Source organism: Danio rerio, chromosome 16 (genome assembly GCF_052040795.2).
Source record: "Danio rerio strain M-AB ecotype USA chromosome 16, GRCz13ab, whole genome shotgun sequence".
Taxonomy (NCBI): Eukaryota; Metazoa; Chordata; class Actinopteri; order Cypriniformes; family Danionidae; genus Danio; species Danio rerio.
In genome coordinates this window covers 48131408-48147284 of record NC_141036.1, presented here as the reverse complement: position 1 = coordinate 48147284, position 15877 = coordinate 48131408, and the positions used below count along the sequence as shown (strand labels likewise).

General features: G+C 35.3%; 1 protein-coding gene and 1 long non-coding RNA gene across 24 annotated transcripts in view; one reads left to right on the top strand and one right to left on the bottom strand.

Annotated features, from left to right (window-relative positions):
* The window catches only part of LOC147840401 (uncharacterized), a 615523-nt gene that overhangs the window by 460765 nt on the left and 138881 nt on the right, over nt 1-15877 (bottom strand). The window lies entirely within an intron of this gene.
* cspg5a (chondroitin sulfate proteoglycan 5a) overlaps nt 1-15877 on the top strand; it is a 97351-nt gene that overhangs the window by 19964 nt on the left and 61510 nt on the right. For 13 of the 23 annotated variants that reach the window (XM_087287759.1, XM_087287751.1, XM_087287746.1 and 10 more), the window contains exon 1: nt 1341-1770. The exons of the other annotated variants lie outside the window; for them this stretch is intronic. In XM_087287759.1, coding sequence (XP_087143885.1) covers nt 1674-1770 — 97 coding nt within the window. In that variant the 5' untranslated portion in view covers nt 1341-1673. Of the gene's footprint in view, nt 1-1340; nt 1771-15877 lie in introns of those variants that run through there. 23 annotated transcript variants of the gene reach the window in all.

The window sequence follows — 15877 nt, the reverse complement described above, 5'->3', positions numbered from 1 at the left end:
TATAATAGGTCACTTATAGCTTTCGTCATGAGCCCTGGCTGTGTTCAAAATGGCATAAATGTTTTCAAAGTGCACTGCTAAGGAAGCGCAGTTGTCAATATAAAAATTGCAAAAATTGAACTGTAAAAATAATTTGAAAACAAATTACACCCAAGAGAGACGACTTTAATGTTTTTTTTTTATTTATTGCAAGTTTAAATGTTAGAATGTTCTACAAATAAGGCATATAGGGGGAATTAGTGGGAATAGAACACAGTCAGGAACTATGTTTCTAAATACGGCTCTAGAGGCGTAGTTGCAAAGCATACAAGTTTGCGATGTAGTTTGCAAATGTTTGTTGGCACAATGCATTTGGGAAACGCCAAATCAATGGACTATATTTGTAACAATGGAACTTGCAACCTTAATTGACTAACGATGGTTTTTGGCTTAATGAATCTTTCATGTTCAAAACAAAATATAATGTTATATAATTCATTCATTATTATTATCGCTATTGTTATTATTATTATTCTTGTTATTATTATTATTTATTTGACTATATTATTTTCCCAGAGATGGGTTGCAGCTGGTGGGGCATCCGCTGCGTAAAAACTTGCTGGATAAGTTGGCGGTGGCGACCGCCAGACCCCAGATTAATAAAGGGACTAAGCCGACAAGAAAATAAATGAATGAATGACTATATTATTAGATAAAACAACTATTTTTATCAATATTTTGAATTGTATTATATTTAATTTGATTTTTATTTTGGGGAGAATTATACTATATTCACAAAAATGTAAATGAGTGTTACAGTTATTGTTAATAATATCAATAATAAAACTACACAAACTTTAGAGTTGTGTTGTTATTTTATTATCTAATTAAAATAAATTTTATTGTAAAATGTGTTAGTGGTTACTCTGTTTTAATAAGAGAAGTATAGTACATTTTAAATATTCTTTATTCTTATATGTATGTTTGATATTTAGCCTAATTGGTATTAATAAATGTTACATTTAAATATACTCTTTTTTTATTTAGATGTTTCTAAAAAATACACATTTATATTTAGAATATTGCTTATTCAACGCATGTGTTAATATTTGAACGTGGAACCCTTATGTTTGCACATGAAAGAGAAGCAGCAAAAATCCACATCCCTTCCAAATATCCAAGACAAAACCCGTTAGATGAGCGAAGCAAAAGCGAGCTTGTACAATGGAGGGTTGTTTTTGTGTCTGTTAGTAGTTGAACATTATTGAAAGGAGTAAGAACTTGGGGAGGGGTTGGGGAGAAGAGGGGGTGGGGAGACAGTGGGAGCCGAAATCATTTTCCCTCTCATACTGTGAGAACGCGTACAATCGCATCTCTCCAAGTGAACGCGCGTCGGTGTGGTTCCACAACCCGATTGATTCGGCTGCGACCGCAAGATCACCGAGTGGCATTGTGGCAATGGGACCATAAAAGAAGAAATTCCATCGCATAACATCAACAACAAAAAATACAAGTAAATAAATACAACCAGAGAAGACACCTCACAAAAGAAGTGGACATGGAGAAGCGTAGAGGAGATGCGATATAACAGAGAAAACACATCAAGGATTTACTTCTCGAGTTGAACATTTCTGTGCTTTTCAGTGGAGTTTGAGTATTTTTATCCTGTTAGATTTTCTTAGTCAAACGCAAGCATGAACCGAAAGGAGATGAGGTTGTGTTCGAGATGCTGGAGCATGCCGATGCTCTCTGTCCTTCTGCTCGTCTGCTTGACACCGCTGTTTGCACATGGTAAGATTGTTTTTTTTTTAACATGCATATTAAAAGTGCTGATTGTTAAGACTCGATAGGCTTCAAACACGAAGTGACATGACAAGAACAGCATCACGGAATGAGAATGTCGGTCAGTAGTGCAGCCGCTGCTTGGTTTTGCTGCGCGTAAATCATGACTGCGCGCCGGCAGCTGCTGATGTGCCTGGACCAGCGCCGTGCAAATGTAGGTTAAATGTCGAACTGGGAAATTTGGGGATCCATCCAATATGTGCATCATTAATTAACCCACATCAAACGGAAAGCACACCGCAGGACGATCTGCAAGCAATTTGCGAACATTTTTGATGTGTGTGCGACCTTAAAGAATTGCCCTTAATGCGCAAATGTCTCTTTTCCCCTGGCCATATTATAGCCTACAGTAGTAGTCGTAGTAGTGGTAGTAGTGTAGAGTTACTGCGCTGTGATTACTCCACAGAGCAGCTGCTGTCACTATGGCAATGATGGAGGCGCACAAAGGCAGGATTAGAGCGCTAAATAATTTATTCTCGGACATTCACGCTTGTAGTTTGATTTTACGGTCTGAACAAGAATGGATATAATGGTTAAATTGCATAAAGGTTGGTTTGTAAAATCGTGTCATTCCCCTCTTCTAAAGATAGCGGTTGAGAATGATGGAGACCAACCCATTGACCAGCGGTGTTAAAATTCCGATAGATCACCAAGCATTAGTATTGATCTCATTGACGCGCTTTGTATCTGTACTCTTTCATTTAATCACATCAAATCTATTTTTTCTAATTCTGCATTAGTGCTTTAGAAGGTTGATTGTCCATTTAGTTGGATGCTCGTTTTCTGCATTGGTCGCCCAGCAACAGGATAAGGACAACATGGTGTCTTTGTGTTCTTGAAAATATGAATATTGATGGTAGTTATGAATTGATGATGCCTCAAACTGCACTAGATCAGCTGAGCACCTTTGTTAAAGCTGATGTGATGGCGGCTGGTGTGGTTTTGGTCTCAGTCAGGTAAAAATGATGTCACCGGTGGCCATGCCCTTTGTTCGCTTCATGCATGTGTCTGCTTTTGATTTTTGTTGTTCGATTCACTTCTCTCATCTCATGTTGTGGCATTTTAAGATATTTTAAAGCGATGTTTGTGTTGTTTGTTCACTAAATTGGCCATTTGACTAGAAAGTGTGCTACTTTCCATCATAGCTCTTTCCAATCCATTAGGTCATTACGGGTGCAATGTAACATGCAGGAAAATTTGATTTGTTTGAATTTCTGATTTAATAATGTAGTCACTGTCACAATGCTCTGATCAGATTTTGCTTTATTGCATATTTATTGTCAAAAGAGCCCAATGGACACATTTGCCATTTTCTCCATGCTGCCGGTCGGTGAAAAAAGGTGTTGCCCACCACATCTTATACTGATTAGTTCCTCATGTTTCAGCTTTCAGAATAAATTTTTCTTTAATATAAACAATAGTACAATATTATTGCTCAAATGTTAATGAAATCAAAACCTTTAGGATTTTTTTTTTTTGCATGATTTTACTTATAATTTTTTTTTATTTAGACCCCTCCATGTTTGCTGCCAGTTTTATCCTATGCCACTTGTTAGTTGGAAGGATCCAAAGCAGTGGACACTTAAAGTAAGATTCTGATCTTAAAACACTATCAAATAATGGTCTGGTGGCTCCGTGGGTAGCACTGTCGCCTCATAGCAAGAAGGTCACTGGTTTGAGCCTCGGCTGGGTAAGTTGGCATTTTAGTGTGGAGTTTGCATGTTCTCTGTGTTGACGTGAGTTTCCTCTGGGTTCTCTGGTTTCCCCTACAAGTCTAAAGACATGTGGTAGGTGAATTGGGTAAGCTAAAGTGTCCGTAGTGTATGTGTGTGAATGAGAGTGTCTGGGTGTTTCCTAGTGATGGGTTGCAGCTGGAAGGGCATCTGCTGTGTAAAACGTATGCTGGATAAGTTGGTGGTTCATTCCTTTGTGGCGACTCCTGATTAATAAAGGGACTAAGCTGAAAAGAAAATGAATGAATGAATGAGGTATAATCTTTGCTCTATGCTCTCTTATATATCTATAATTCTCCACAAATGGAATCCATAATTCAGAATCTAGCCTACTATAGTCTCAAATGAGCAAGACATGCAGTTTTAATCAAAACTTCAGTGCAATCCTGAATATTGGCAATTAAACGCTGCTGTTTTTTGTTCAAGGCATATGATATCTGTACACTCCTAAAAACATTCCAAAAGAGCAGCAGTTCCACTGAGGAACCATCTTTGGTTCCCCAAAGAATCTTCCATTGCAGTGGTAATGTTCAATGAGGTCTTTCATTGAATGTTAAATGCATAGATGTCGATAACCAACCATTATTTTTAAAGGATGCTGTTTAGAATTAAGTCTTGTTGAAAAATATATGGAGATTTTTGATTGTGTGTGTGCTTGTGTGGTGCAACAAAATTATGGTTGTTTTGTGAAGGCATTCATGATTTATGATATGGATGGATTTGTGTGGTTTTCTGCTAGCACTGCTGCAGTGCACTCAAAACCATTTTAGTCGAGGTTAATCAGATTTGCATTCATTCACAATTGTTTGCTTCCAAAGAAAGTCATTCCAGTGTGGTTTCAGATTAAGAATTAGGGGGAAAGCTGCAATATTGGTGACTAGGTTAATTAGTTAGAGAAGTGTCCCCATCCTCTTCGTATAAATGCAGGATGAAATCCAACACCTTTTTTTCCTTTTAATTAATTTATACATTCAATTAAGCAACAAGAAGAAAGGGAGTGAACTGTAAATGTTTTTTTTTTTTTAATGTGGGCTGCTGCCATTTTGTGTTTTATCAGAAACTGAAGTCAGCCCACCCCTAATATATTTACCTCTAATATATGTGAATTCATACATGTAATGAAAAAATAAATCTTAATCAGCTTATTAAAACAGATAAATGCCTCAAGATATACGGTTAAAAATCAAGCAGTTGTGCTGATGCTAGAACATCGAACAGCAGTGCCTAAAATACATTTATTTTTTGGCAAAAGCTTTGTGGGATTTGAATTTGTGTGATGTGGATGTATAGATTTGTGATGGTTTTTTCGCACAGCACATTCGAGCTCCACCATTGCATTCGCTCTGCACAGTGAGGGCAAACTGGTTCCCATGGCAACACATCCCTCCTCCATCCAACCACCTGTTGAGTAGAGAAATGAAAAGATTTATGCAACGGGCGGCGGAGAGACGTCCAGTGGCAGCTGTCTGATTATGGCTCAAGGTCAAAAGATCTGACTGTTAATACCTGTATAATTAGTTAAGGTAAAATATTACAGGGAGGGATGGGATCAAAACTGGCCCACTGCTTCTACAGTGCGACAAAGCCGTTTCTTAAAAAGCCAGGTGAATGGAGGTATTTTTTAAGTGACAAAAAAAAAAAAACATTACGTTTCTTAAATTCTAAAAGTGGTATATTACTAGGTGTCTGCGGGGTCTGAAAAAGTCTTAAAATTCAAGTCTTAATTGACTGAAATATTGTGTTGTGTGTCTTAAATCATTTTAAACATGTCTCAATTTCCCTCTGTCCAAGTAAAGCTACCCTATCAGGACAACATCCATCTAATCACCTACAATCCAACTTAGTAAAACCAGGGAAAGAAAACTAAAAACAATAACACAGTTCCTCATGATAATAAGAGCAATCTATCCCTTTACTTTAACTTTCAACAACAGAAATGCAGTAGGTTGAATAGAAGTTATACCAAAATCCAACAAATATATATTTTTGATTATTTAAGTAATTGCCACCACAATAAATATTCATTCATTTATTTTATTTTCGGCTTAGTTGACTCATTAATCTGGGGTTGCCACAGCGGAATGAACCGCCAACTTATGCCCTTCCAGTTGCAACCCATCTCCAGCAAACATCCATACACACTCATTCACACACATTCCTACAGACAATTTAGCCTACCCAATTCACCTAAGCACATGTCTCTGTAGGGGGAAAACTAACCCAGCCGAGGCTCGAACCAGCGACCTTCTTGCTGTGAGGCGACAGCACTACCTACTGCACCACCATGTCACCTCACAATAAATATACTTTTACCAAATTTAATCTTGTCATTTAATAAAAATAAGAAAAAATATGTTAAAAATAGTTTATTCAACTAGAGTTTTCTTGTTTTGACATTAAAGTATGTCTCTAAGAAGTTTTTGCATTTTTTGTGGCAAGCATAAAGCATTAGAGGGAGACGCAGTGGCGCAGTAGGTAGCGCTGTCGCCTCACAGCAAGAAGGTCCCTGGTTCGAGCCTAGCCTGGGTCAGTTGGCATTTCTGTGTGAAGTTTTGTGTGAACTGTGTGAACTTTTGTTGTTGTTTGTGAGGCACTTTGAGTTGCATGTATGTTGGAAAAGTGCTATACAAATAAAGTTATTATTATTATTATTATTATTAAGTTTGCATTTCCCCCCTGCGTTCGCGTGGGCTTCCTCCGGGTGCTCTGGTTTCCCCTTACAAGTCCAAAGACATGTGGTACAGGTGAATTCGGTAAGCTTAAATTGTCCGTAGTGTGACTGAGTGTGAAGGGATGTTTCCCAGTGATGGGTTGTGGCTGGAAGGGCATCCTCTGTGTAAAAAACATGCTAAATAAGTTGATGTTTTTTTCCGCTGTGGCGACCCGAGATTTATTAAGAGACTAAACCGAAAAGAAAATGAATGAATGAATAAAGCATTAGAAATAATCATTAGTGTTTAGCCTCATATAAGTTCAAAGTTTCATTCATAATAGTCTTAAAAGGGTCTTAAAAAGTCCTAGATTTGACATGATAAACCTGCAGACACCCTGTGGAGTATGCAATCAGGCAATTTTTGTATGAACATATCCCTCTGTAAAAAAAAACCCTGCAGAATATGGATTAGTTTAGTCTGTTGTTTGATCTGCCTAAGAGTTGAGCAAGTGGAGATTTAAGACTTTTTACAGGAGAAAAAAATATCTGGAAAAAGTATGTAAGTTTGACACTCAGTGGTCAACATTTTGCACACCTTTAACAGTTGCACACCATTAACAGGTGTTACACACCTTTAACAGTTGCACACATTTAACAGTTGCACACCATTAACATATGTTACACACTTTTAACAGTTGCACACCTTTAACAGTTGCACACCTTCAACAGTTGCACACCCATAACAGTTGCACACCTTTAACAGTTGCACACCTTTAACAGTTGCACACATTTAACAGTTGCACACCTTTAACAGTTGCACACCTTTAACAGTTACACACCTTTAATAGTTGCACACCTTTAACAGTTGCACACCTTTAACAGTTGCACACATTTAACAGTTGCACACCTTTAACAGTTGCACACCTTTAACAGTTGCACACATTTAACAGTTGCACACATTTAACAGTTGCACACCTTTAATAGTTGCACACCTTTAACAGTTGCACACATTTAACAGTTGCACACATTTAACAGTTGCATACCGTTAACAGGTGTCACACACCTTTAACAGTTGCACACCTTTAACATTAAACACATTATAACATATGTAATGCTTAATATTTTCTTCTGCATTCATCCACCCCCTTCACCACCAGTGTTTTTGACAGTTCATACTGCTTGTCAATTGGAAACAAAAGTCAGCATCTCAAGCTGACTTAAAAGCAATCTCGATGTTACGCTAGCCCTCTTACGATGATGGAAGATGACAGAAAGCTCTTAAATGAAGCTGTTGGGTTCATGGCTTCTGCGTTGTATACCTCCCACAGTTCTTACTCCGGCAGTCTGCCATCAGAAAGCCATCTGAGCTTCAGACTCTTCGCTGTCCTCCCTTCACTGTCTGCAAAACTGCACAAACAAAGAGTCTGGCGTCTCCCCAAAGTCATGCAACTGAGACCCGTGGCCACCACATAACCAGCGCCAAACCCCAAATTACCTCCTCCCCTCTGCACTGCATTGGGGTGCATGAGAGAAAAATGGGTAACTGGGTATTATGTAACAAGATTTGACCATCTGAGAGAAAAGGGGGAAACACAAGGACCCTTTTGTGTCCTTTTATTTTTGCCTGGGGCCCCCAATTCCTCGCTTCTGTAGTGCGTCCCGTCTGGGAGACACATTAAATAGTATGGCAGGAGATCTTTGATAATGCCGTGGCTGTAAGATCTGACCCAAATCTGGCTATTTAACCCACACAATCTGCAAAACCAGCGTTCCAGCTGGTGTCGAATGCTTTTACAGAGCAAATACTCTCAACTGACTGACCGACTTGGCGTATATTCTGTTTAACGAAAGAAGATACATGAAAATCCTAGACTTAATTAGGTTACCGGCAAGTATCCATGACACACGTTTGCTAATGGTTGAAGGACGCTCTGCATTAACTGTTTGCGCTTATCAGATTCAGAGCACCACACACACACACACACCACAGATTGGTTTTCTAGCCATGGTTTAATCACGGGATGCTCTATGCACGAGTCACCGTTTTATAATTCAGCAGATAGACTAAACTGCAAACATGATTATGCTACTCAAATGAGAGGTTTATTACTTAGCATTGGATTTGCTAATGGTGCAGAACACTTTCTGTGTATGGAAAGATCATGCATTTTAATTACGCATCTGGTTTGTATCAAGGCAGCTTGATGATGCCGTCCTGTATTAGTCATCACATGCACGTTTTGTTAAATTGCATCACAATACTTGACGATAAGGATTCATTTGTCAACATTCTCAAGCACTCAGACAGAATTGATAGAAATGGCATCAATTGACATTAATGTATGTTAATTTGAACAAAGGTTAATAAACTAATTTTTGGTTTTTTTCTAATAGCTATTTAATGTGTAATCTAATGACAGACAAGAATTTATATACCCTTTTCACATTTGCGGGTTTCTCAGTAGCGGAAGTCGTCATGGTTGGGAAAACTTACACATTTTTTTTTTTTACAATCTTATTTGCTCAAATAATAACCACATGATGATGTTATAAATATGTTCAGAAAAAGAAAAAAAATGTGTGAGACTGACGATGGAGAAAATAACTAGGAGAAAATAATGTCAAATTTACTGTGCTGTTCCATAGACGCTGCATTAAAAATGCCTCGCACAAGCGGTAATTATAGTTGTTTATCATTTGAAGCCAAAATATCATGCATACATAAACAAATAAACATTTATTTCTATTTTTTAAATTATATTAAAAACTTTCAAGGATTGAGGATGCTGATGACTGTTAAACGCATCATAACAGGCTTGTGAAAAGGGTCCATTGTAAAGTGTTACCAAAGTGTCTTTAGGTAATTTTGCAAAAACAAATCAGTTGCATTTGACAGAAGTAAGATTATCTGTTTCAGTTTAAGATATTTTTTGTTTTAAGATTAAGTTTATTATATATATATATATATATATATATATATATATATATTAGGGATGTAACGGTATTGTAAATACCGTCATACCGCAATATTAAATTTTTCCGATATTACCGAAGTCGCATGACTCGGTAAAACTATAGGTCTTCAGAGAAAATTTGCTCAGGCGAATGAAGCGAACGGGAGGTAGCTGAAACTTCATTTCCCATCAGCCCCGGCGTGGCCATAATCCTTTGCGGTCTGTTGTCGCTACAGATCGAGTAATGCGGAAATGGAGTGTGCTGCTAGTAGCGGAGATGAAAAAAAAGATGGAAATGATCGAACCTAAAGCAGTGTTGTCGCCGCGCGCGTGCTGATCAGCTGTTGTGGCGCGCGTATTGTAAAGCGCCGAGGCGGGGTTGAGCGCGCATACTCAAGAAAGGTGTTGTCGGGCGCCTACTGAAGGGCTGGACTGGACGGAGGTTGTGTCGCGTCGCGGGGGCACTTTTGATCGTTTTGGAAGGGCATTTTCTATCCAAGACTAAAAAGGGCATGTGCACTGCACAGGTTGAGCCCTATGTGTGCATGTGCCTGCAAGTTGGGGAATACGACTAATAACAGTCATGGGGACTGCAGAAACACAGCACACTGTTCAGATTGATGCAGACATTGACTTGTACCGCAAAGAGATCTCTATCTCACTCATGGTTTGTCTTCTCAAGTGGGGGAAAGACAATGCACAACGTTACCCCACTGCTGTCAACATGGGCCAAGTCATATCTCTCTTGTCCCAGAAACCTCAGTCCCAAATGAGAGGGTTTTTTCTGTTGCAGGGGACATTGTAAATACCCAGAGATACCAGCTTTTACCAGATTATAATTATATGATATTTTTTCTTTAAACCCATCTCTATCTAAGTGAGTGATTAAATGTTAAATGTGATGAGTTATCAACAATACTAAATTGAAACTTTATTTTTTTACATGGTTTAATAATTTTTTTGTTATTAAAATTGAAGTTCCTGTTTCAAAGCTAACAGATAGATGGCTAATTTGTATGTCATTGACACTTTTGGCACTTTTTTGGAGTATTTTCAAAAGTTTTTTTTTTCCTGTAAATGATTCAATAAATACCGTACCGTGACATTCATACCGAGGTATTACCGTACCGTGAAATTCTGATACCGTTACATCCCTAATATATATATATATATATATATATATATATATATATATATATATATATAAATATATATATATATATATATATATATATATATATATATATATATATATATATATATTTATATATATCATATTTTTAAAAAATCATTTATTTAATTTAAAATACATTTTGTTTAACTGATAAAAAGTGACATTAAAGACATTTATAATATATCACAGTTGAAATGTATAAAAACGGCATATAAAAATATTAAATATTAATATTATATTAAGGAATATTTGAAATACCATCATAATGTTTTCAACATTGATATTAAAAATGAATTCATCAAATCCATCTAGTGTAATAATGCTGATTTTTTTAAAATATATACGAATTCATTCATTTATTCATTTTCCTTCAGCTTAGTCCCTTTATTAGTCAGAGGTCGCCACAGCAGAATAAACTTATCCAGCATATGTTTTACGCAGTGGATGCCCCTTCAGCTGCAACCCAGCACTGGGAAACACCCACAGACTCTCATTCACACTCATACACTACGTACAATTTAGCTTACACAATTTATCTATAGCTAGGCCCACAAGGCGCATGCAGAAATCCACAGATTTTTAGCCTATCATTGAGTCTATGTATCTACTTGTGTAAATTTGTGTAAATTTATATTTATTCAGTTTTTAAATTAATTTCACTAAAATTACTGTGAAATAATCATATTAGTAATATGAAAATGTCCATATGATTTATTTACTATATAGTTTGTAAAGTAATATTTTCTGTCTTTTAGTAGATATATTATATGAGAGACTTGCTTTGTTTACCAAATAAATGGGTCTAATTGGATTTGCATTTTAAACATTAAATAAAAGTTAAAATGTATTATTTGTTAATTACATATGTTATGTTTTTAGTTCTGATAAACCCAAAATCACTCCGCATAAATCCGCAGATTTTTTACAAAATTCTCAGCGCAAATAGCAAAAAATGTCCGATTCTGTCTGGCCCTACCTATAGTGCATGTCTTTGGGCTTTGGGGGAAACCGGAGCACCCGGAGGAAGCCCACGGCAACACAGACCATGCAAACTTCACACAGAAATGCCAACTGACCTAGTGTAATGATGCGTTTTTAATATATATATATATATATATATATATATATATATATATATATATATATATATATATATATATATATATATATATACACACACACACACACACACACACACACACACACACACACACACACACACACACACACACACACACACACACACACACACAGACATATTCATTAATTTATTCATTTTCCTTCAGCTTAGTCCCTTTATTAATCAGAGGTTGCCACAGTGGAATGAACCGGCAACTTATCCACCATGTGTTTTACACAGCGGATGCCCTTCCAGCTGATTTTATTTTATTTTATTTATTTTATTTTATATTTTTAAAAAATATATATTCAAAATATAAAATATATTTTATTTGACTGATCAAAAGTGACATTAAATATATTTATAATGTTGTGTTACTGTTTGAAAAAGCAAGAAAAAAAGGATGTTGAGCATTATATTAAAGCAATACTGAGCATTATATTATATCATATCATAACTGTTTTCAACATTTATATTAAAAAGAAATTTGCTAAGTTTACATATTAGAAAGATTTCTGAAAGGTCATGTGACACTGAAGCCTAGTGTAATGATGCTGATTTAAAAAAAAAATACATACAAATTTAACACTTATTTTAAATAGTTATTATTACAGTTTTATTGCATTTTAGATAAAATAAATACGGCTTTTGATAACCTAAGAGATTTTGAATATCCACGCATTTACTCTTTAGTTCTACAAAAGCTACAATGCTCAGCAAATGAGTACACTCCATTTTGAAAATGAATATTTTTATCTATTTCTCAATGAATATGGGTAATATATTTTAGTGCATTTGAACAAAACAGATATATTAAACAGATATATTTTTAAAAAATAATATATTAGTCACAGAACATCTTTAGAAATCGAAAGATAATACGTTTAAATTCAAGCAAAATATCACAAAAAAAGACAAACTTCAACAAAATTGTATATATTTTTGTTTCTCTTGATGTTTGCTGTTTTTGGAAATTGTATTTAATATTTTTGCCTAACATATCAATTTGGTCTACCAACTTTTGAACCATTATTGTAAATTATTTTGTTAGATTTGGCTTCAGTATTGACTAATCTAATGTATATGCACAAATATAATATTGTAAATCATCCTATAGAAAATATTAATTTAAATGAGAGATTTGTGAAGGTGTACTTATATATGCTGAGCACTGTGTATAGACAAAGCTTGAATATATCTTCTTCTTCATTTTCTTTTGTGATGTTTATGCCTCAGTTCTGATCTGACATCTGTGTTTGAAAGGCATGCACAAAACGCAGCGTATAATGTTACCACAAGGAAGCTGTATCAGATTCATCTCTGTCAGATATGTCACATAAATACTACATTAGTGATTCGCACTTACTAATAAAGTCCAGACCAAGCACATCTGGCCATTTTTGGGAATTGTCTTCTGGAGGAGCATTTTCGTGCCAAAGATTTTTGTCTCCACTGTCACATGTTATGTCTCAGACTATACAAAGAGTCTTACATTTCTATATTAATCATAGCTGTAAATGAAAAAAGGGACAAAAAAGCTTAAATGGCTCAAAAGATTCAATACAAAATAGTATAATATTTGGAGAAAACATGGCTTAAGAAACAGACTGAATTTGCCTCTGTGCAACAGAAAAGCAGGATCACAGTCCACTGTTTTAAAGCACACTGTTGGCTAAGCCCAAATCCTTGTTCACTAAATGAGCTTTGCTATTCCAGAAATACGCATGACTTCCTGTGTAACTGAAGCCACATCACATATTTTTGAGCTCTGAGCAATGCTCCGATCATATTTTTCCTGTGGTTAAATCTCATGTTTTGGATTCATGAAAAGGATCACATTGATAATGAATGAAAGTAAAATCATCTTGAGGTCTATGGGACTTTGGCCAAACTTTTTTGTAAACATTCATCACTGAAACAATACTTAATAGATGCAGTACTGTATATTTGAAGTTTACTTTGTTTTCCACTTGTTTTAAACTAAAGCTTAAATGTAAAGTTAAAACGGATATTATATTTATCATTGACTTGAATTCAATGAAGGAATATTAAAATATATTAACAGAAAATTTTGACAAAAATAATAAATAAATAAAATAATATGCCCAGTTTACACCTGGCATTAAAGGAGCACTCCACTTATTTTGGAAATAGGCTCACTTTTCATTTGCCCTAGAGTTAAACAGTTGAGTTTTTGAATCCATTCAACTGATCTCTGGGTGTTTATCGATATCAAAATAATTTTTGATGCAAAATTAATTTTAACAGACAGATATTTCTTACGGCGATTGAGAAACTTGAATAGGCGACTATAATAAACAAAATCCGCTCTAAATGTAAAACTAAATAAATTGCTAAATACTCTCGACACATGGAAGTGGAAAGTCTAAAGGTGGAAAGTTATTGCGTATCATATTTAACAAACCGTTTACTACGAATGTTATGTAATTTTGCTCACATGGATAATTGAATGTCAATCAGATGATGTTCTTACGTTGCTGTGCCGTCAGCCAATCGTTGCATTGCTGATCATGATTTCGATGATCGATAGATCTGTCCTTCATAAAACATGCAGCGATCTCAGATCAGTTCATCCAGACATTTTAATCTGATTTGCAAACTTGTTTGAAGAACCAAATTAGCCAGAGATCAGTTATCAAGATTAAAAGATCCAGAATCTGTCACATCATCTTAGATCATTTAAGCGAGGTACGACGAACGAACCCCTGGTCTTATTGAATAATTCATTTGTTTAATATTTTTGTAAACATTCAAACATTCGCCACTGAAACAATAGATATTGTATGTTTGAAATTTGCTTTGTTTTCCACTTGAATGTAAAAGTAAAACTGATATTATATTTAGCCTTATCTTGAATTTAATAAAGGATATTAAGATATATTGACAGAAAAATTAGAGCATAATACAAATAAATAAAATTATATGCCCAGTTTACAGCTGCCATTGAAGGAAAACTCTGCATATTTTGCAAATAGGTGAAACAGTTGAGGTTTACCATTTTTGAATCCATTCAGCTGATTTCTGGGTCTGCCGAGAGCACATTTAGCTTAACATAGATCATTAAATCAGATTAGACCATTAGCATCTCGCTTAACAAAAAAACCCAGTTTTGATCATAGATGAAAAACTAAAAGTTGCGATATGGCTAGGAACTATACACATGGCGCCCTGTGTGAAGGAAGCCACATCACATATTTTAAACTCTGAGCAATGCTCAGATGATATTTTTCCTATGGTTAAATCTCATGTTTTGGATTCATAAAAAGGAACACATTGATAATGAATGAAAGTAAAATCATCTTGAGGTCTATGGGACTTTGGCCAAACTTTTTTTCTCAAATACTAAACAAAGAAAGCCATGTTTTACCTGATCATTGCTTTAGTATATTAAGTCTCATTTTTATGTTCCTGATCTTATTGAATGATTCATTTGTTAAATATATTTGTAAACATTCAAACATTCATCACTGAAACAATACTTAATAAATACTGTGTATTTGAAGTTTGCTTTGTTTTCCACTTGTTTTTCACTAAAGCTTAAATGTAAACGTAAAACTGGTATTATATTTTGCATTATCTTGAATTCAGTGAAGGATATTAAGATATATTGACAAAAAAATTAGACTATAATACCAATTAATAAAATATTTGGCCCAGTGTACAACTAGCATTAAAGGAACAATTCAGTTATTTCGAAAGTAGGCTCATTTTCTTGAGTTTCATCATTTTTAAATCCATTCAGCTGATCTCCGGGTCTGCCGAGCGCACTTTTAGCTTAGCTTAGCATAGATCATTGTATCAGATTAGACCATTAGCCTCTTGCTGAACAAAAAAAGTTTTGATCGTTTTCCTATTTAAAGCTCAACTCTTCTGTGGTTACATTGTCTACTAAGATGAAAAATGAAAAATTGCAATATGGCTAGGAACTTTACGCTCATTCTGGTAATAATCAAGAATATTTGATGCTGTACCATGGCTGAAGCAGGCACAATGATATAATAGTACATATACACCAGTGGTAAACATAAATGTGTTTTCCTTGTCTATTTCTGACTTGATCTGTCCAAAATGTATCTTAATATCAGATATGAACAGGGCCATATGTTTACAAATATTTCTTACGTTGTAATTTCTATTAAAACTCTTATTTTACTGTCACAAATCCCTGTTAATTATTTCACCACATGTCATCTAGTAACATTTGTACAACTCAGTCTTGTCCATAAAAAATTGAATATCCTTTCACATAACAGGTGCAAAACGCAGTCTTAGTTTTAATGAAATTACGGTGTTGCTGGATTAGACCTGGTAAGACAGAAGATAACAAAAGTATTTGCAGGCTTTCCGGATGGTCAGGGATGCCGTGTGTCTTTTCAGCTAATCATTGCTCCATTTTGAGCC